The sequence below is a fragment of the Harpia harpyja genome, chromosome 10 (genome assembly GCF_026419915.1).
Source record: "Harpia harpyja isolate bHarHar1 chromosome 10, bHarHar1 primary haplotype, whole genome shotgun sequence".
In the NCBI taxonomy this organism is placed as follows: domain Eukaryota; kingdom Metazoa; phylum Chordata; class Aves; order Accipitriformes; family Accipitridae; genus Harpia; species Harpia harpyja.
The window spans coordinates 36,010,655-36,031,723 of record NC_068949.1 but is presented as its reverse complement, the minus strand read 5'-3'; the positions used below and the strand labels follow the sequence as shown (position 1 = coordinate 36,031,723).

Below are 21,069 nucleotides of genomic sequence, written 5' to 3'. Positions count from 1 at the left end.
AGCAGTTGTGTTGTAGCTGCAGCTATATATAACCAGGCAGCAGTAAACCTTGCAGCTGACAGTCTGGTTGCAGAAGAGAAACAAGTCACTCACACAGGCTTCAGTTTGATTGTGCAGTTACAATTTATTGCATCCTATATCCTTAGGAATGACAGCTAAAGTTTTCCACTTATCTGGCTCAAAGTCATAAGTGTAGAGGCTTCATAACTGCCATTGCATTTGAGAACATGTGCAAAAACTGATCCAGTGCCTCCCCTACTAGAGTATAAAGCATACATAATTTAGACACACATACCTTATGAACCAGTTGATGCCAGACTACTCATTTTCATTAAAAACAACCTATACTGTGTGGTCTAGGGCTAGGAACAGGAAATTCACTTCTCTATTTGCTGAGCAGATGTTAAGCTCCAATTCATATTATGACAGCTTGAGGTGAGACAGGTTATAGCGTCCTGAGTGGAAACTGAAGTGTTATTTTCCTGCACTTGGTTTTTTAACTATCTCCTCCCCTCCCCCCAAAAAGACCATGTAAGTGCATGAAAGAGTTCAGTCTGACTGCAGATCAATCCACAAAAGGTCACAATAGAGTTCATAGTTGGAGCAGGAAAACAAGATTTACGTTTGACAGTGAGAAGTGCATACAGCTGCCTTGTAAAGGCTGAGGCTCTTGAGTGTTTTTGCACTTCAGTCAGAGTCCAAGGAAGATGAAAGTTCTGGCTTTGCCTAGACAGCTGATGCTTAGTCCTGCAAGATGTGAACACTGCCAGTAGTCAGTTATACTACAGCCATCTTCATCTGAAAGTCATTTTTCCCAGGATACCAGAAACAATGTATTTAAGTTCTCCTTGCTCCCCTCCACTCAGGCCTGTGTTCTCCATAGGTCATGTAGTGTCACAGATTTGTTTGGATACACCCTGCAGTTTAAATTAAACTGGTCGCTTATTCCTGCACACTTGAATAGAGGGCCTCAATCTGCTTCTGGAAGAGTTTAACAAGCTCTGCTCGCTTTGCCTTCAGCGTTGGTGTCAAGAGTCCATTTTCTACAGAGAACATCTCTGTGTGAATGTACAGGTCTTTAACCTATTAAAATAAAATAGTTTAGCACATGACACATAATTACTTAGAGGACAGTTCTTCCCAGCTTCCTTGAGCTCAGTGCAAGAACTGAGCTCTAGTAACTAAACTGGTTTTTGATGCAGGTCAAACTCCTTTTGACTGACACAGCAAGAGGATAGGCTGGAACTACAGTACAGCTCCTGCAGCCTGTAGTGAACCTCCACTCCATCTCATGGCAATTGCTACTGTTGCCCTGTGCAGCCACCTGTCTCTTGGTCAAGAGAGGCAGCCAGTCAATGTTTCACTGCCTACTTCAATCAGTTGTCCGGGACAGCTGTCTTAGGTCCCATCCTGGCACAGTCAATAACAGGGATGAAGACTTCCCAGCCATTGCATTAGCAATACAGGTGCTCGTGACAAGCAGGCTTTGGAAGTACTCACTTGTTCAAAGGATTTAAGGCCAGCCTCTTTCCCCAGTCTGACCATATCTTCTAAAATAGCTTTCTTCACTGCCTAGAAGAAACAAGAGCAGGAGCAGAGTGAGTGAAGCTGCCATTTTGTAATTGCAACTCAAGACCATAGCCATTGCCCAGTCAGTGAAAACTGAGGTTGGCAAGAATACACGTACATATTTCAACATTCAAGATTTCTCATATTAAGGCAGCTACAAGGTCACATCTGTCTTCTCATTGGAAAAGAAACAGTGATAGCCCTTGAAACATCAAGAGACACTTATACTTAGTTCCAGTTTTTACTGTAAGGCTGCTTGCATGACTCACCCAGCATTAAGCCAATTTAATTTAGAAAAAAGGTGGGTAGAATGAAGTCAAAGCAATGCAAGATTGGACTTCAGAATCAAATTCTATCTATAATGCACTAAAAACATAAAGCCACTCACTGGATTTTTGCAGATGTCTTCATAGGAACCTTTCACTCCCAGTTTTGCTGCAAATTCTGGAAGTGTCTCAGGATCAGGAACCACTATACCTATTAGAAAAGACTGAAAACAAGTGGAAGTAGTCGTGGTGAGACCAAGATAAGGCATCTGAAATTACTTTGATTGTCTATGTGAACTTGATTGTGGACAGTAGCTCTATAACAAGCTACATCTACATTCCCATCCATTTCCAGAGTTTGGAAGCTAGCTACAAGGACTTTCAAGTCACTTATCTGAGTTCTGACAGCAGTAATTGCAGTACTAATGCAGTTAGTTATGTGTGCTGAATGCTCCAGCAATTACTTTTGGCTGGTTTACAGATTGAAGACTGGCCTCTGCTAGCATAGGTGACATCTCTGTGGCAAAGGAGTGGAGAAACACCCCTCCTATGAAGAAAGACTGAGAGAGTTGGGGTTGTTCAGCCTGGAGAAGAGAACTTGCGGTACTTAAAGGGGGCTTATAAGAAAGATGGGGACAAACATTGGTAGGGCCTGTTGCGATAGGACAAGGTGTAATGGTTTTAAACTAAAAGAGGGTAGATTTAGGCTAGATATAAAGGAGAAATTTTTTACAATGAGGGTGGTGAAACAGTGGAACAGATTGCCCAGCGAGTTGGTAGATGCCCCATCCCTGGAAACATTCAAGGTCAGGCTGGACAGGGCTCTGAGCAACCTGATCTAGTTGAAGATGTCCCTGCTCATTGCAGGGAGGTTGGAGCAGATGACCTTTAAAGGTTCCTTCCAACCCAAACTACTCTGTGATTCTAAACTGTACAGGGCTGACCTGACATACTAATCCCATACAAGTGAGTAGTTAGTCTCTACCCAACATGTAACTTGATGCCAAGATCTCCTTTTCTTTGGTGTCAATTGGTCAATAGGTCCAAAAGGATATTCCTATAAACACGGCACTCTCAGGAACAGATCTTGTTCAAGGACTCTTATATATGCATACATTTGTTCCCTGATCTTCCAGAACTCATTGTGGGAAAAATCTTGCAGGATGCTCACTCCTAACATCACTTACCCTCAGGCTTTCCCCATGCACAAAGACCTGGGCTACAGGAGCACTTCTGATATAGACATTTTCTATCTTCTCTGGAGCAATATATTCTCCTTGTGCAAGTTTAAATATATTCTTCTTCCTATCAATGATCTTCAGTGTTCCATTCTAGAAGTTAAAGGTGGAGACCATTAGTTTCAAGTCTCTGTCTTGCTTCTATAAGAAGTAGAAAATAATAGGTTTGGGGTTGTTGTATGAAAGGCACATGGTACTCTGGAACTGGTCTTTGCTCTCTACAGAGAGAAGGGGCACTTTCTCCAATTTGTCCAGTTAGCTCAGGACACAATTAGACAGCTCCTTTATTCTCCTCTGACAGAAACCAAGACACCTTGTTGTTCTTCACTGTGGAAGTGACATAGTCTTAACTACTGGCCTAGCAGGTGTTATCTGAGATCTTGTAACCCAATTGGTCTTTGGAGCTTTGCCTGGAGTTACTTGGTCAATGATAACAAAGTACCGTGTAAGGCTTTTATCCTAGAATTCACTTCTCCAGATTACTGTAAACTAGCCAGGAATTCACATCCAAGGGATGGTTTGTATTAAGCAATTACTTACTGGCAACCATTTCCCTATGTCTCCAGTGTGGAGCCAGCCATCTTTATCAATTGCTTCTGCTGTCTTCTCAGGGTCTTTCAGATAACCCTTGAACACATTTGGTCCTTTAATGCAGACCTGTAGCAAGCACAGAACATTGTTAGTCACGAAGTCTTATGTTTCAGTACTTCCTGACACACACAGCAGATGGTACCTACCTCGCCTTCATTGTTAGAAGAGTAGTAGTTCATTTCTTCCACATCATCTAGTTTTATGATATTACAAGCCAGAGGGGCTCCAACATGGCCTAAGAGAAAAAAACCAAGGACAGTTATGTTTTGGGGATTCTGCTAGCAGTTGGCCCTATTGGATCTAAAGCTAGAAAGACTAGGTCTTGAAGTGAAATGGGAGAACTCAGGTGTCCCCTACATATGAAAGACTTGAGTGATAGTAGATACTTAATGGCTTTTTGTTCACTGCTTTAGCAAGAACCAGTGCTATTTAAAGGAGTCTGACACCAAATGTTCAAGAAAGTTATTGTAATGCCATTTTTAGACAGTTAATGCAGGATAAGTAGTAGCTAAGTCTCAATGCTTAGAGCCATTTATTGGTGTAAACAACCACACCCACCATATACCACACTTGCCTCCGCAGAATTGCCCCACAGACCCTGGTATTCATTTGCATTTCATCCTCATTATGCTCTGCCGTTACTGTGTTCTCACAGATAGTGACCTGAGCTTGAACTTAGAATACCCAATATTAAAAACATCCTTGCTATGATGAAAGCTAAATCTTCAAGGTCAGGTAGTTCTTCAGGAAAATAGTCAAGTATCATCTCTGATATTTTAGTCATAATTCTTTGAGTAAAACAAGTTATTTGGGAGCTAAAGCTAGTTTCTTAAAGCCTTTTAGGAAGTCCTTGTCCAGTTTGCTCAGGTCTGTACAGACACTCCTTTCCTGTAGACTGGGACAGGGTCTAAGCTGACCTACCTCACTTTACATAAGAGATCCTTGCCTACTTGAGTCAAGAATTTTGGTACCTATTAAGCATGCAGGTGACTGTTGCTACCAAGAATCACTTTGAAGTTAAGTACCCAGGATTTAATTTTTACTGAAACAAAAGCAGTAGAGCACCTAAGCTTGAGTGACAGCTCAAGTTGACAACTGGGGGGGGGGGTTCCAAGTCTCAGCTACCATACCTGTTGTCCAGTCTCCAGGCATTGAGAAAGTGCATCCAGCTGAGCATTCAGTCTGGCCATAAGCTTCAAAGATCTGTGTGAGAAAGGATGAATATTCTTTGAACATCAAGTCCTTGGTGTGAAAGAGCTCAGTTTCAACTATGCCCATGCTCAAGTCTTCTTAGGAAGGAAGCCAAGCCAATCTTGGCCTTTAAGACTTCTTGGTCTTATTGGTGTAACCAGATGTTCTTCAAGTTCACCTATCTATACCTTGCTTTGGTCACCTCATTCTCTGAACTCTGTTCTCAAATGTACTACATTGGGAGCTCATTGACTGTCAGGATAAGCCACAAAGCTCAGAGGCAGCTGCCTGGCTTTGGAGTGCTCCATGTTCCTATTTCTGCTGCTCTGTTCCTCTTCCCAGAGCCTACAGGATAGGTTTTTGGTAGTGTAGTTTGAAGCCAGCCCTGCAGAATTTTGTTCCTGTTTCAGTTAACTCAGATCAAGTAGCCTGTAAATACTGAAGACTGACAGCAATCTCCCCAGGAACAAGCTGGGCTGGACCACAGCTTATCATTGGTCACTTATTTAGACATTATCAAACAGGTCTTACTTAAAGAAAAAAACTCAGCTTACCTGACAGCCTAATGCTGCTCTAAGAAATGTCAGTACAGAAGGAGATATAGGGGCTGCACCTGTCACCATTATACGCACTCTTCCACCCATGGTTTCCTACAAGTGAAACAGGAGCCATCAGATTCTCCAATACTACATTGCTCAGCTTACCTACACTTGGAATAACTTACCTGAACTTTTTTGAAGATTAGCTGATCCCAAATGCTGTCATTTCGAATTATGCCCTGTTTTATTTCAGCCGTCTTCATAATCACAGCAAAGTTTAACAGGCAACGTTTCACTGGGCTCTTTGCACCACTTTGTATCTGCAAGGAAAAGTGTCAGTAACTCACATCTGTCCCTCCAGTTCTTGCTTTGTCAGGAGGCACCATATCTTACTTTGATGTTCTAGGGTCTGTCTTCACTTCTGCCATGGTCTAGGAGATGAAGCAGTGGGTAATACTAATTTGTGTTACTGCTGACATACTTCAGCCATAGCTTTGAGGGATATGGATCCTTTTAGCTTTGCACTCGCTTCATTTGCATTCCAAAAGTAAACAAACTTTTTGTCTCTGAACCGCAACAGACTTAGCCCAGTCATGACTGGATACACTGTTCTTCTACTCCAGGTCCCAGGACTCTTTCTATCTCCTCAGAAAGGATTTTAAAAAATTCTTTCTGCTAAGGAGTAGTTAACTAGTGGTGATGTCCTGATGCATTCAATATTAATTTAAACTTGTATGCATGCTTAAATATAGACAAAGATGATTTAGCTAAAATTGCTCACATACCTTGTCATATATTCTATTGAGCAGTCTTGGTACAACTGGAAATAGCGTTGGCTTCAAGGTTTTCATGTCATCTGTTAGCAGCTTGATGTCTCCTTGGAAGAAGCCTACTTTTGCTCCACAGCTGTAGACCACAGTCTAAAAATTGACCAGACTAAGCTTAGTCAAGGATAATTCTTAGCTTCATTAGCCATAATTATTTGTCTATGGAAAGCAGCATGATTTTCAGTGGCCAGTGGTAGGAAAGTTCTTGTGTGAATAGCCTTTGAGGAAATACAGAATGTTATCATACCTTTTACTATAATGTGATTTATAGAAGCTCAGATGCATATACCTGTACATACCTGTACAACTCTCTCAAACATGTGAGCCAAGGGAAGATAGGACATGGTGATATCTGAACTTGTACACTCAACTGTGTTCTAGAGGGGAAAGAAATAGAAATAAGTTAGCACTCCCTATGCCTGCTTGAGTTACTCTTAAGTAGGAAGTAAATAAAGTTTGGATCAATTTGAGTACTTTGAAACAGAGACTTCAAATTACTGAAGTAACTCAGGCTCATCCATCACCTCTTCAAAATTTGCAGCTGTAACTCAGCCATACGAGATCAAGATTAGTTTTATGTTCTAGCAAGACTTGAAATAGGGTAGTTTAGTACTCTGGGCATTTAGGACTCACTCATTCTAGAATAACTTCTCTGTAGAAGTTCTTGTTCAAGGTTAAACCAAGTTTCTTGCAATACTATTGTCCCATTGAAATATGGGCATTTACGAAAGGATGAGTTTGCTGGGAGTGAATGGTTTGCAGAAAATGCCCACGTTAAAGCTAGTTTCATGACTAAGTGACATAGCCTAGAGATCACCATTAGCAGTAGCTTACCTCTGTGCTTCTAAGGAAGGCAGCAGCATTTGCAACAACATTTTGATGTGTCAGCATGGCTCCTTTAGGGTTACCTTTGGGGAGATCAAGAAAAGTCAGCTGTGGCTCTGACTGCTTCTGCTGTCAGTTTCCCATGTCTTGATTGGCTCAGTTTGAACTATCTTGGTATTAGGCTCAGTCATAGTATGCATTGTCTTAAGAGATCACAAATATGCCTTATCTTGAGTGCTTTCATCTATGAATATTATATAAAGGAAACATCTACTGAAACAGCAGAGTAATTAGGAGTAGCATAGAGAATGCTGAAACAAGATGTTTCGCTAGCCCCTGTGGATCAGAATACAGACACAGTTAAACAACCAATCTTTTTAACATTAAGACTCTTTTTTTCATAGGGTAAGACAACATGAATTTGGCTATTCTTCCCCCCACCTCTAAGCAGCTTTGTCTTATTGTACTTGACTTGTAGTGATAACATCCCAAGTAAAACTGCAGTGGCTTGACACTATTCTAATATACTGTTTTACTTTTGTTGTTAGCACTTCCTTTTTTGTGCTGGAAGGCTATTTTTTTCAGCACAGGGAAATTGTTGTAGTGGGGAAGCATCACTATATAGTCTCTTACCTGTGGTTCCACTGGTAAAACACACAATGCAAAGATCTTCAGGCTTAGGAGGCTAGAGGGAAGAAGCCACATAAGGTCAACAGTCTAAGGATTGTGTTGCTTATCAGTGTTTACACACACTTCCTAAAGTGGTATGAACCAGGAATTCTGTTTGGAAACAGCAAGACAAGATACAAAAAAATCCTGCCAGCCTCCTCTACTAGCAGCATGGCAAGAGGTCTTTTCAGAGACTAGTTTTGCAAGTTTATAACTGTTCCAGAGATACTTACAACTGGTTCTCTGATGTTGTTTCTTCCCAGCTCCTGTGTTAGAGAGAAAACACAGCTTAACAATTGCAACAGAAAGATGTGCAACAACAGTAGATGAATAGGTAATTGCATTTCAAATGCAACACTTGTTTTTACTTTGCCTCTTGATACTCTCTCTGAGAGAGAGATGCGGGTCTTACTGAATTTAATACACACAACTTGGAAAAGCTGACTCCTGGGGTTGTAGAAAGCATGAATCTGAGTATGTAGAAAGTGATCAGAACTACTTAAGGAATTTGGAAGTCCTGAGAGTGGAGACAGATACTTTATTTTATTTGGTGTAGGCCACATCTCTTATAATTCACATTTATGCATCATATCTGGGAGATTAAGCCTAGTATTGGGATTTCGAAGCAGCCAGTAATCTGCACTTACAGTTTCAATTAGACTCAGCTGCCAGCTTGGAAGCGTGATAAATCCTGTTACAACTGCACCATGAATTAAGCTAAGGAAGTCTTCAGTTTAATGCATACTGACTGTCCACAACACACGGACACGATTTTAGTTGAACTCTGCAAGTCCCTTTGGCTGAATATATCAAGTTTCAAAATGACTGCTCATCAAGATCTCCGGTACAGGTGTGACGACTGGATAATGCTTACATTAAGTGTCATTGTTGCCAGAGAAGGTCCAGATGTCTAGCTGGCAAGGTATTCCTCTGCAAGATCAAGCAGAAGCCTTTAGTCACCTACCTCAACCTCCTGCAGTGCTAGAATTTCAACTCCCACTTTAGCTCCTCTGTCCTTGAGCTCTTTATCAAAAAGATCCATGAGAATGATAGTCTTCAGACATGGGGTCTTTTCTTTCTCACAGTTCTCAAGCAAGATCTGTGCCTTCTCGGGCTTATCACAGATCACTATGCTTATGTCAGCTACAGAAAAGAAATTACATTTCAGAAGTCTTTTTAGAAGACATGAGGCTAGTGAGTGACAGCTCAGTAGCACATACATTTAGAACACAGCATTGGTTTGTTCTGAAACCACTTGCATTTGTTCATATGAATTCAGTGGCTGGCTTACAATGCTAAGAAGGTTCCTTCTACCATGGCCAAGTGATTGGGCAAACTTGAGATTCTAGCTATACAAAGTGAGGGCAAATGCCGAGGAACTGAAGACGAATACCTTCAGTCACAGTAAAGATAAGCATTTAAACTTTTGGTATTGCCATAAAAGCTCAAATTGTCCTCACTGATTGTTTAGGTTTAGCCATCTTCCTTAAATCTAAAGAAATTTGGACCTGTTTGAAAGAGGTAGCTAAAAGTATTGAGTTAATGCCTTAGCTTCCCTGCATGTCCAAGAGTTTTATGCAATTACAAAAGCATTTCCCATGAAGTTGGCAGAGGAATTGGATTTGCCTGAACATGCTGCTTCCCTGTTAGCCTAGTAAGTCACAGCTGTGTAGTCCCAAGGCAAGACCTGTTTGCAAGGTTCACCAGCATAACTGTTAAAGTGATTTTGCTTGGCAAATCCTATTTATGGGTTGGATCCCAGATCATTGTGACAGCAGTGGATATTTTTTTCCCCCATATCTCTCCTAAGACTGGGGGAAGAAAGTTTGAAGATTTATTCATAGCTTCCTCACCAGTTTCTTCCATGATGGCATGATAGTTGTTGCTTCTGTAGAACAACAGGCCCTAACCAGATAGATTGAACGGATTAAAGCATATCTTTACCCCTCCTTCCTCCACTCTTTACATCCTGCAACTTTAAATCAGAGACACACATCTAGTCTTAATTTGCATGCAAGCCTGTCTACATTGTCTGATTGTTTGGCAGTGTGGGAGTTCAAGATTGCAAAACCTCAAATAGGAAATAGTTGAGCACTCTGCAAGATGGTCCACAGGATCTAGCAGGTCTTCAGTGGACTTGCACTCAAGACCCTAGGAGACATAGGAAGCCCACTGGCTTCTTCTAGGCATTGAACCACGTCCCCTGCAAAGCAGCTTAATTTGCAGAAATTGTCTATAAAAGTATTAAAGCAGTAAGGTTAAAGCTACTCTGATTTTTGCATCAAATTCCCTTGAACTTCAGCCTTCTCAAAAGAAAGCTTCTTAGAAAAATCATTATGAAATAATGGAAGTCAATAGTTACCTTTGTTAACAATATATATAATGGCCTCTGGCCCCAGAGTGTCATAGAGTGGAACAGCAACCATTGAGTAAGTGTAGCAGGCATACTCTGAAATGATCCACTGAAGAGAGAAAAATAGTACAGCTGAGGAAAACTAGCAGCTCACAAGACAGGATTACCTACAGATTTCATACAGCTTGACTAGCCCATGCACACATTAGTAGTGGGGGTTGTGTAAGGAGCATGTCCATGAGATTCTTAGAGTAGTGAGAGTTCGAAATCATTGTATTACATGCCTGGCATGCTATGTGCTCAGTCAGTAATAAGGGAACTGGAAAAGGAAAAGCCATTTGTGATTGTTCCCCATGTGGCCTCAAGCTATTTAAATACAGACCTTCCTCTCTCCCCAGGGTGTCAGAATATTCAGGGAAAGAATATTCAATTTGTTGCTTACCTCTGGCCTATTCTGAGCAAAAATGCCAATAAACTGGTTTGATGATTGGTTGCATCCTTTCTGCAGAAGCCCTGATCCCAGGTATTGAGCTCTGTCCAAAACCTGTAAAATAGTTTTCCTCCACTTTAGTGTTACAAGACAGTATCCCAATTTAAATCATTTGTCATGTACAATACTCACCTGTTTATATGTCAGCCACTGATAAGGTTGGTTGGGTTTTCTGTAGCCTAAACAGCTGCCATTTCCTAATGGAAGAGTTCAGAAAAGCAATTGTAAAGCTCAGTACTGAAGTTGCATAGCACTTCAATGCAACACTTTAAGTAGGAAATATTTTCAGTTAGTCATCCAGCTGACTGCATGGAGCATGCAAATGCACAGTGTCCATAGTTAAGCACTCTGACCAAACCAAGATTGTAAGACTGTTGGCTTTATCCTTACAAGCAATACTTCCAAGATCTGATGATATTTTTCCATTTCACAACCCACAGGAGATTGAAATAGCTTGCAAGCTATCACATATATGTGATCACATTCATGGGACCCCTGAAGTCACATGTGCATAAATTCATTCCTGTTGTAAGCAGACAGTAATTTTACACTAAACCCCACATCATAACGCGAAGTAGAGGTGTTTCCCCCCAACTCTCTCTGATGCTTGGTATCTGCTGACTCCTCACTGAACTCTACCATCTTACACTTCAGATGTTTGTTCCTGCCCAGTCTGCCAACTAAGACTACTTCTAAATCAGTGGGGGGAAAAAAAAAAATAATAAATATGGTCACTTTGCGTCCACCGCACAGAAAGCTAGGAAAGCTTTTGCTAGCCTCAACTATTACTACAGACAAAAGGCAAGACAAAAGAGCTTGGAATAATTTTATTTACTTCTGATAGGCAAGTACTAACCAGCAGATGCAAAGCTTACCAGAAGCATGCAGTCCTCTCTGGAAAACTTCATACAAGGTTTTACCATCTTCAAAGTAGTAAGAAAGCAGGTTATTATCTGTCAAGAGTGCACCTCTTCTGGCTCCTCCCTAGGAACAGAGCATAGTTATGGAACCGTGCAGAACAGATGCAATGATGTCATTTGTTCCTCAGCCATTCTTCCAGCAATCCCCTTTAAAGCATTTCAGTAGCATTGCATTGTTAGGGAAGTCTCATTTTCCTTCCTGATTTTGATCTACTCAGTCATCAGTCATATGCAGAGGAATTTTCTAAGTGGCCTAGATTAATATTCAATTACAGGTTATTAGAGAGAACTTGACTAAGATTGAGTGCTACCACTTGCCTAATTACATGAAGTCTACCGCCAGCCTCAGAGCATTTAAAATACAGAAAAAAGTCAGTGACAGCCAAGGCCATCCGGCAAAAAGCCCACCTAATCCTGTTGGCAAGAGCTGCTGTTTCTCACTCTTAGTGTCTTAAGACTTCCCTTCTCCCCACCATACTGTTGAGTTGTACACCTGGGAGAGAAGGCTGTGTGTATCAGACAGGAGAGTTTCCACTGATACCGAGTCAGAATGGATCAGTATTCAGATTAAGCTCAAAAATAGTCCATGCCCACAAGCAGAGTAAGTATTACCTCAATTCCTATTGACTGCTTGTTCAAGTCAACAGGAGGCAAAACAGGTTTTGGCCTGCTTATCACCCACAGGAAGATGCCAGCTCCAAATACAATCAGACTAATCAATGCTGGTGTTGGGAGCGGTGAGAACAAGACTTGAAGTATCCAGATCATTGTGCTGGATCAGTGGAGCCAGAGTTGAACCTGAAACAAACAGGAGGATTAGTAGACATGAGTTAGAATCACTCACTACCTATGAGCCATGGTTACTTAAGTAGTTTGTTAAGCAATACTACGAATCATTTCAGCAGTTTGCCCCTACAGAGTCCTGGTACCATAATGAAGCATGCTTATGCAATGCTTTAAGCCTCTTAAAAGATCTCAAGTCACCTGTCCCCACAAATCTTAATCCATGCTGCATCCACCTCCACAAAAAGCTGAAGCCTGATTAAGTCAGAGGAGGAACAGATGTCAATTCTTTCTATTCAAGAGTAAAAATCTGCCTGGGGAAAACCAGTATATAGTTTCCCAAATTAAGTATAACCAAAAAATGCCTACAGTTCAGTGATGTGAGTAGTGGAAGTAAGAAAATGCCTCAATATTATAGCTGTCCAATAGGAGGGGGTATTGCTAAAATAGTAGGGGTATTGCTAAGTTACCTTACATATATAAGTCTGCAACACAAGCAGTATCTTCAAGATCAGCTGCTCTTACTGGAAAGCAGGGTTTATGCTGGACAAGTATTTCAGATAATGAAAGTGTGCTCAGCATGAGGTACAGCACAAGTCAAAACTGTGAAAGTTACTTTCCACTGGGAAGTGGTGACCTGGAAGTCAGTGCGTGCAATGGAAGTCTGGCTGGGAAATATAGAAGCAGTTCTGCTGCTTGCATCCTCCAGAGTCTCTTCCTTCAAGGGCAGGGAAGCAAAAATTGAGAATGCAGGATTTCTTATAAGAGACAAAGAGACATCTACCTCACCCTCCTCCCTTAGAAACAAGTACTTTAATCTGTAAAATGTTCTGGTACATTTAAGATTGAATGGCCAAAACAAATCTAGCACAGGTGACTGCTTTTTGTTCTGAATCAACTCAGATCTCACCAACTTATTTTTGCTAGTATCTAAATAGCTATGCAGGACATGACACATCACACTTTGCAAGATGAATAACCACACCCTTTCAAATTCCTTCATACAGAATCAAGGGAACTGGCTCAGTAGATAGCAAGTCAGCTAGCAACTAAATCCCTGTACAAGAAGAATACCAGGCATTTTGGAGCAATGGGCTCCAATTACCCTTTAACTATAATTCCAAGAAAGTTGAAGGTATTTTCCAAACAGTTAGTAAATTCAGCCAGGGCCCTAAGCCAGAATTTGAGTCTCTGAGCCCAGACTGACCAGAGTTAGATTACCCATATCTGGTTTATGGCTTGTAGTTTTCAGTTTCCAGTGGCTGTGTTAATCAGCAATCCTAATGTTCTCTGGTGAGGACAATTGTCTGACCTTTTTTTGGTAAGGATCAGAGAACCCACTAACCCCAAATGTTCCATGCAGCAGCAGATAAGTCACTGAAAATCTTTCTGTCAGGGTGTTCTCGTCTCCCCGCTGACTCGCCTGCAAGGCAGTTTCTGCCAAGACATCTAGGATGACTGAACATCAGGCTCTGACGGATAATGGTGCTTGAAGCAGAGAAATCAAAGTTCAGAGAGAACACCTGATGAAATTGAGAAATGCCTGAAGATGATTAAATGCAGCAAAGCTTTTGCTTTCAGATTCTGAACTGATTTCCCAAGTCTCTCACATAGAGAGAAAGAGAAACCAAACAGTAGTCTAATCCCAGTGTAACCTAACCAGCATCCCTATAGCTAGTCAAGGATGATTTTCAGTTGTAAGCCAAATGGATTTTTAATTTAAAGAAAGACCTGTTGGCGAGTTTATCTCTAAAGCCTGGGAAGTATTGCATGCTCATTTGCTTCTAGGTTGGGGGTTTTTTTTAGTAACGGTCTTCATTAGTCCTCTTACAGCACTGAATGAGACTATGCATGTGAGAGTCAAAACCTAACATCCTTTAAAGCTACAGAAGTTAGTGTTGCGTTAAAAAACCCACAGATACCTAGATCTTGTTTGCAATACACAAAAAAATGCTTTTCATATGTGAAAGACTATTTCTAATTCTCCTGCTTTATAAATAGAATAGTGACAGCGTTTTGCTTTTACTTTCCAACCATGTTTCCTCAGATGGGTTTTAGTCACTCCTATCAAAGTATGTAAGGTGTGTTATTCAAGCTGTGACGAGAGAGCGTCAGCAAATTTGTCTCAATTCCCATCATTGGGACAGTTGTTTCCTATACCTAGAGCTTCTGCTGTAACTACTTGTCAAATACAAGTCGTTGCTAGTTAATTACCTCTGCTATCCTCCAAAAGCTACTTAATCCTGCTGCCCTTAAAGCAGAAGAGCCAGCAGAGAGTATGAGTCTGTACTTGACAGATTTTTCTGTCCGTGGGAAGAGAACAGCTCTACCCTAGATCTGTCCTATGGAGCAACTACAACCAGAGCTTAACGCACAAATCCAAACAGCCTGTGCATACATAATACCTGATCTATATCAACTGAGTGGAAACTCAACTCGGTGCAGCCTGAGATAAAGCCAGGGCATTTTTGACAGACACCAGCTTCCACTGCAGGGCAAGTCTGAGCACCAGCTGCTTTCTTAAGTGTGTGGGGGCAGGGGTGGAGTGCTTGAAACCCCTCAGTTTTGAAAGGCTTGGTTCCCAGTGACCAGAAAGATACAAAATGCACAGGATGTCTCAAACCACCTGTTAGGCCCCTTGTGCAATAAGATGCTAGACAGTTAAAGTCTACTTGGGTTGTCTGCCCTGATCAATGGTCAGGGATAAGATGCACTAGACTCTGGAGTGCAAAGGCTTAGTTTTTATCAGAAGAGATTACAGTCATATCATTTACAGTCTTGAGTTCAGGAGTACATGTTCTCATTTCTACTGTATGCCCCCCCCCCCAACATCTACAACAATTCCATCACTAGCTAGAAGGAATGAAACAGTTATTCTCCATTCTTCCCAAGTCAGGAGATTCTCTCCACTGGAAAGTAACTGAGATTTGTGCCTCCAAGCATATAAGTATGAAGAAAGAAATCAGCATCACCTCCATGACAGTAGTTCTTTACAGACAGCAAAACAACCTCTGATACTTGCACAATTTCAGAAGCAACAGTCATGCACTGCCTGGGAAAATGTTTTCTAGAATTATAGTCTTTGTCTCAAGTTTGCCTAAGAAACAGTTTGCGTATGCTTTTGAGGTGATCATGAGAACTTCTTGATCACCATTAGTAAGGTAACATTCTTTCCAAGCAGGAAGAGTGGAGTACAACCAACTACACTGGGGTCACTAATTAATTAGTTAACCACTAGTAGCTGACTCTTTATATTTGCTTACACAGTGCAGCTCTTGGCTGGTGTCCTGCAGATGTGAGCCACTGTGACAGTTCTTACTCCTTGGAAGCATTATATCCCATCTTCCTCCAGCTGCAGCAAGGAGAAGTCTTGTGTTCTGCAGGGTTTAGGAACATCTAACTTTTAGCATCCGGAGAGAAGCTAAAGTGCAAAAGCTCAGCAGCGACTGCTGAACAGAGCCATGCAAAAACCACAAAGCAAAATCCACAGTAACTTGCATTAAGCCTAAGATACACTTTAGTTAGGCTTTGCTTTCAGAGTACCTCTTGTGAAAGTCAGAGCCAAACAGTTCAAGCACCCTTTGATCTTGCCTGAGAAGCACTCTGCTAGGGGGTGGGAAAGAATCAGGGCTCAGTAACTCACTTTCAGGAAGTATAGTGCTCTGTGGTTTCAGACTACGTGTTACAGGCTGTTTCTAGGCCTTGCTCATGAAAACTACTGAACTTGGGCTTTCAGTATACTTAAATAGAAAGGCCATTTTTTATAAAGATTTTTACTATGTCTGATAGTACTGTCCCTCCATGAGGAGGGCAATGACACCATAACACTGCGTAGTACTAAAAGTAGTTTTGTCAGATAAACTGAAAAGCCGAGCTTTGATATATATTTTTATATCAGGTTTTCTCCTTGACAACTACCTACTCAGAAAGGTAGAATGTTCAACTAGCCCTCTGAAGTTTTGAAAAATTTAAAAGATGGTCAGTATAATGGGTTCTGTTACTGTTTATCCTATTAAATAATACAGGATGACATTCTTGCAAAACATGCATGCATCAATGTTATATTAATAGGAAGTTATCTCTAGACACACAACAAGCATGGTTTAAAGAGCTAGAACTAAAGCGCAACTTGAAAATTCACATAGAACTCCTAAGAAAGCTAGAATATCATCATTAAGCACCTTACATAGCCACACAGAGAAAAGGTAGCACTAAAAACTTCTAGATACTAATGTCTTTTTATCACCACATATTATTACAGCACTTATACTATGAAGAGCAAAGAGCAAACATGTATCTGAACTTAACTCAGCCTGAGGTTAACATCTAACTGATAGCATGCTACCAGAGATTTCCTAGCAGGCTCCTGAAAAACTCATTGTCTTGAACCCTGCAGCTAATCACTGCACTTACACATAGGTTATAGTAAAGCCCATGTAAGCAACAACAAGCAAGCTCATTAACAATAAAACAAAAGTAGAACTTCGTTACTTATACAGAAAAAATTTCAGAGCAAATGCAAAGACGAGAACCAAATGAAAGAGATCAAAAATACTTACCATTATGAAGATGGGGTGGGAAACCAACCTCTTTTCCTTAAGTAAAAGGGAGCCTTACCAGCACAGTAGCAAACCAACACAAATTAGGTAACACTCATGTTAAAAACTACAGCTAGTTCCCTCTCCCCAGTTTAAATAAATCAGCAAGCAAAAAGCATGCTGGGAAGGGAGCTTGTAAATGGGAGGAACTTGCACAGGGGAACTGAAGTGGTTAGAAGAAAGAAAAAAAAAATACGGAGGAAGTTGTTGAGTTTTTTGTTTGTTGATAAAAGGAGCTTGAAGTTTACACGTTTTTGAAGAGCTAGGTGAAAAGTAGACCAAACCCTTTTGAAATTATATTTATCGTTTATTGTTTATAATCTATTTGCTATTATTTTCTCTGTGTTTAAAGCTGTTCTCTCAAAAACAGCAATTTTCTCTCTATAGCTGCATGTACATTAAGTTGAGAAGAGCTTTGTAGCCTGTAGTGCTGACAAAATGCTTTGAGTACAGTATTTCTCATATACTGCTGTATACTTGCTGGTGGCTAGATCCTCGTTTCTGCTGCTGGTTTTGGTTTATTTGGCTTTGGTGGCATTATTGTTGTTGGTTTTGTTCTGTTTTTTTTTTTTCTTACTCAAAAGCTACCTAGTTCTTTCTGCTGTGGTATAGAGTTACATATGTGTAATTATTTGCACAAGGTAGCAGTGAATCATGTTTCAAACTTCAGTTTTGTTTCCTGCTATGACAGGGATTTTCTTCATGGTTTTACAGTTGCATTTCTCTGTTTAAAAATTTATAGCTGCTGCAGTTTCCCTTTTTCTCTCCGATGCTTCTCTGATATAACTGGAATTTTCCAGCAGGTCTGGAGGGGTGGGAAGACAGTAGCTTCACCTATCTCTCTTCTTTAGTGCCTTGACCTCAGATCTTGGAATTGTTTTCCCACTTAACAGTTTGCCCATCTGAAAGTTTTTCCACAATGCATGATTTCGGAATAATCTGCTTAGCTAGACTAACTATAGCTGGGATGGAATAAACATCGCATGTACTTGCATCCAGAATGCAACCCATCCTGGACCTTAGCTTGCTAAAACACATAGCCTCTACTAATTGCAATTGTTTTTATTGCTGCTGTAAACTTTATGCTATTCGGGTAAAGCTAACTTACACTGTAATTGTGGCATTATTTAGTAATGCAGATATACTTTTAGGGAAGCTGAGGCTTAATTCACTGATTTTGCTGTAATTTTTACATGAAGATGAAAAAGAAATAGCTTGTTCTGCATAAAACTCCGCCGCCTTTGGCTTTGCCTACCCTGACCTGTTCCTGTGGCATTTAAGTGAAGCTGTAAGCTTCAGCTTTAATAGTGCCAGTCAAGGTGCATTTATGCTTAGAGAAAGGCAATGCCTCTTACAGAGAAGGGAAAGGCGGCCAGGCTCCCAGCCCAGCCAGCTCCATTATCACCTTCTTTGAGTGCCTCTGAGGATTTTCCCCATTTAGGTATCTGGCCTCAGGCTGTGATTTTTCCAGGAGGAAGAGAAAAAGCAGTGAATTTGCCCTGTCTCTGATGAGCTGTTGGGTAGCAATGGTGTGTATCTATCTCAGATGCATTGACTTTGGCTGCTGGTGCAAGAGAACATGCCTGCAGCACTGTCCTACCTGGCCTGCCAGAAGCCCAGCATGTGATGCAGAGGTCCCTGAGCTGGTAAGGTTACACTGCGTTGCCTGGACTCAGTGGGTCTCGCAGCTCCGACATAATTTGGGTTAAGGGATGCGCATAGAAAAGCCTTGGGGAGGATAGCTTCTCCTTAATGATTGGTTCTGTTTAATGCTCATAAATTAGAATACAGCTGATGCTCTTTCCCAAGTGACATGCAAATTTTGAGGCTTTTAATTTTTGATACTGCCTCAAATGATCTGAATAAACTCCAGATTTTTATTACAGGCAAAAATCCATTTGTTGCTAGTAATTCTCTGCCAAAAAATAAAGCAGTCATGAATAACTCAACCTTTGCTGTTTTTTGTACATGTATATAAAATGTATACCTGCATCTTTCATACCCGTTAGCAAATTAAGATGAGCAATAGGTCAAATACATGTATAGAGAGTTCAAGTTTTTTCCTTTTTGTCTTGTGACTGTCACAAGAGGTTTGCATAGAGGATGGATAAGATGAACTTTTATAATAAACCTTAAGGTTATGGCACTACATGAGCTTTTGCTTTCCAAAGATGCCAAAAGAGCCCATCTACCTATAGCAAATAGCAGAGGATATAAATAAATGAAGGGGAAGCATTAGCTCAGGGTAGTTTTCTCTGTTGTCACTTCAAGACTTGGATCTAAATTTTGAGTCTGTGGGAAGTGTGGGCCCACTTAATTTGAAGGGTTTTTGAATTCCAGTTTGTTTTCTTAGTGCTATGAAAATAATCATTCTTTATTGCTCTGCTACACTTTTCAAGGGCAGCCTTCTGGCTTTTTTAAAGCAAAGTAACTGCACAGGGATATAAATAATCTTCTCAGAGCATAAGTGGGTTCCTCAGAGAAGGTAGTATGGACAGGACGATGGGTTTAGGACTTGGAAGAGCAGCATGCTTTTTGCCAGTTCTCTTACTTGCAGCTTGATTTCTGGTTAATCTTTGTCTCCGCTATCCTCTCCTTTGTTACCGCTGCAGCTCTGTACACAACCAGAGAAGTCTCCATCTCTATAGCTACACCAAGCAGTTGTACCAAGGCGATGGCAGCAGTCTGGTACACCATACTCTTAAGATCTGTGCTTTTAAAACATTAAAAAAAAGGCATTGTAGCCAGCTTCTGTGTCCTTACTTAGGGATTAAGGTCCTACTGTAGCAAATGTTGCCAATAAGCTTGTGTGTATAAATGATCTAGCATGTAACAAGTTTTTACTGACAAGATTTCAAAACCTACCTGTGATGCTGTGGAACCCAATGATTCTTCTATTTCTGGAACTCTTGTTTTAAACATGAGTCTGAATGGGAGCCTGCCACTGGTACTCTGTGTACTGTATCTTTAAATAGACATAACTAACAAACTGATAAGAAAATGGCTTCAGCCCGGACGGTAGTCAGGTTTGCCAGTTCCAGCCAGTGTATAGCAACAGGGCGTGTTCAGGTGGTTGCTGTTACTCAGGCTGTGATTTCTCTGTATGCCACCCCTGAGCCCAGACTTGCTTTTTTAATAAGGTGGAGCCAATTACACAGCTGTTGCCTTTAACAGCACACAGTGGGATTACAAGACTGCATTGGATCCAGGTGTCACAGCAAATTAAGACTATTGTCCCACTTGCAGTACTTCTCTGCAGGAGCATGAAGCCTAGTACTTAGGAAGCATGTGCTCTGATCAGGAGAGATTTGCTTACCTTCCTTCAGCGCTGGTGGAGGGGCTGGTGCAGCTTTCTTCCTTCGCTGCTTTACAACTCCTAGTGGGTGTTCAAGGGTTGGTGCTTCCCCAGCTCCTGTGGCAGGACTAAGCCCCGAATCATTGGTGTGTGGCTTTAATAAACAGGCAACACTGCACCCAGGTAACCTTTGAACCTGCGTTGCAACAGGTTCAAAGGTAAAAAAAATTATTCCTGATCAAATATAAAGAGCAATTTTGGCCGGTTAGAAATGTTAAACATACGACTCTTGCGCAACAGCTTTAGAAGAGAGCAGCACGCTTGGAAAGCTAACCCCAGCCCTGCAAAAGCTGTGCACTTGGGTTTTTAATAGGACTCTCATTTAAGCAGAGTATGCGTGGGGCACTGAATAAGTCTTGTTCTGCTGAGAAAACGTGCCTCTTAGATTGCGCTTTGAACAAGCAAACATATTCTGATATTTTTCCTTACTGCTTTGTGTAGGGGCCTCTCCTTCGTCACGTCCAACCGCTGAGGCGTGGGTTTCCTTTGCAGCTCAATTGGTCCATGAAGTAGCGTGCTCCTTTATGGTGGGGGCTCTCAGTGCAGTTGGGATGTACGGGGGGCTGGTTATCTTACCATGATGCACCTTTTCTTTTGAAGTTGTGCAAAGGGTATTGCACGTGCTGGACTGGCAAGTAGGCTAAGCCTGCTTCATCAGAGATTTCTTGTGTTGATTTAAGTGATTGATTTTTTTTTTTTTTTGTCGTCTTCCATCTGCGAAATGGGAGTAACAGCTGCTGTGCTTAACACTGCTTGAGAAAGACTCAGCTGAGAGATGCGGTATGCAAGCTGGGCTGGCTGGTGGAGCTTCTTTGCTTCACTTCCAAAGGCTGTGGATGTGATCTTTGGAAGAAG

The 21,069-nt window shown here is 41.2% G+C and overlaps 1 protein-coding gene across 4 annotated transcripts; it reads right to left on the bottom strand.

Annotated features, from left to right (window-relative positions):
* Window positions 1–99: 99 nt before the first annotated feature.
* ACSL5 (acyl-CoA synthetase long chain family member 5) lies at window positions 100–20,306 on the bottom strand. 4 transcript variants are annotated; one of them, XM_052799506.1, is made up of 22 exons: window positions 20,176–20,302; window positions 15,525–15,638; window positions 12,091–12,276; window positions 11,434–11,542; window positions 10,691–10,755; window positions 10,511–10,612; window positions 10,078–10,177; window positions 8,680–8,858; window positions 7,949–7,981; window positions 7,680–7,731; window positions 7,056–7,129; window positions 6,521–6,598; window positions 6,180–6,314; window positions 5,580–5,714; window positions 5,410–5,505; window positions 4,795–4,867; window positions 3,811–3,899; window positions 3,614–3,730; window positions 3,023–3,166; window positions 1,958–2,059; window positions 1,501–1,572; window positions 100–1,083 (listed from the first exon to the last, which is right to left on the bottom strand). In XM_052799506.1, the coding sequence occupies exons 3-22, from the start codon at window positions 12,244–12,246 to the stop codon at window positions 943–945; spliced, it is 2,052 nt and encodes a 683-aa protein (XP_052655466.1). In that variant the 5' UTR covers window positions 12,247–12,276; window positions 15,525–15,638; window positions 20,176–20,302; the 3' UTR covers window positions 100–942. The 4 variants fall into 4 exon arrangements, with proteins under 4 accessions (XP_052655466.1, XP_052655467.1, XP_052655465.1 ...); XM_052799507.1 differs by lacking the exon at window positions 20,176–20,302 and adding an exon at window positions 16,821–16,964; XM_052799505.1 differs by lacking the exon at window positions 15,525–15,638 and having other exon boundaries at window positions 20,176–20,306.
* Between the last annotated feature and the right edge of the window lie 763 nt (window positions 20,307–21,069).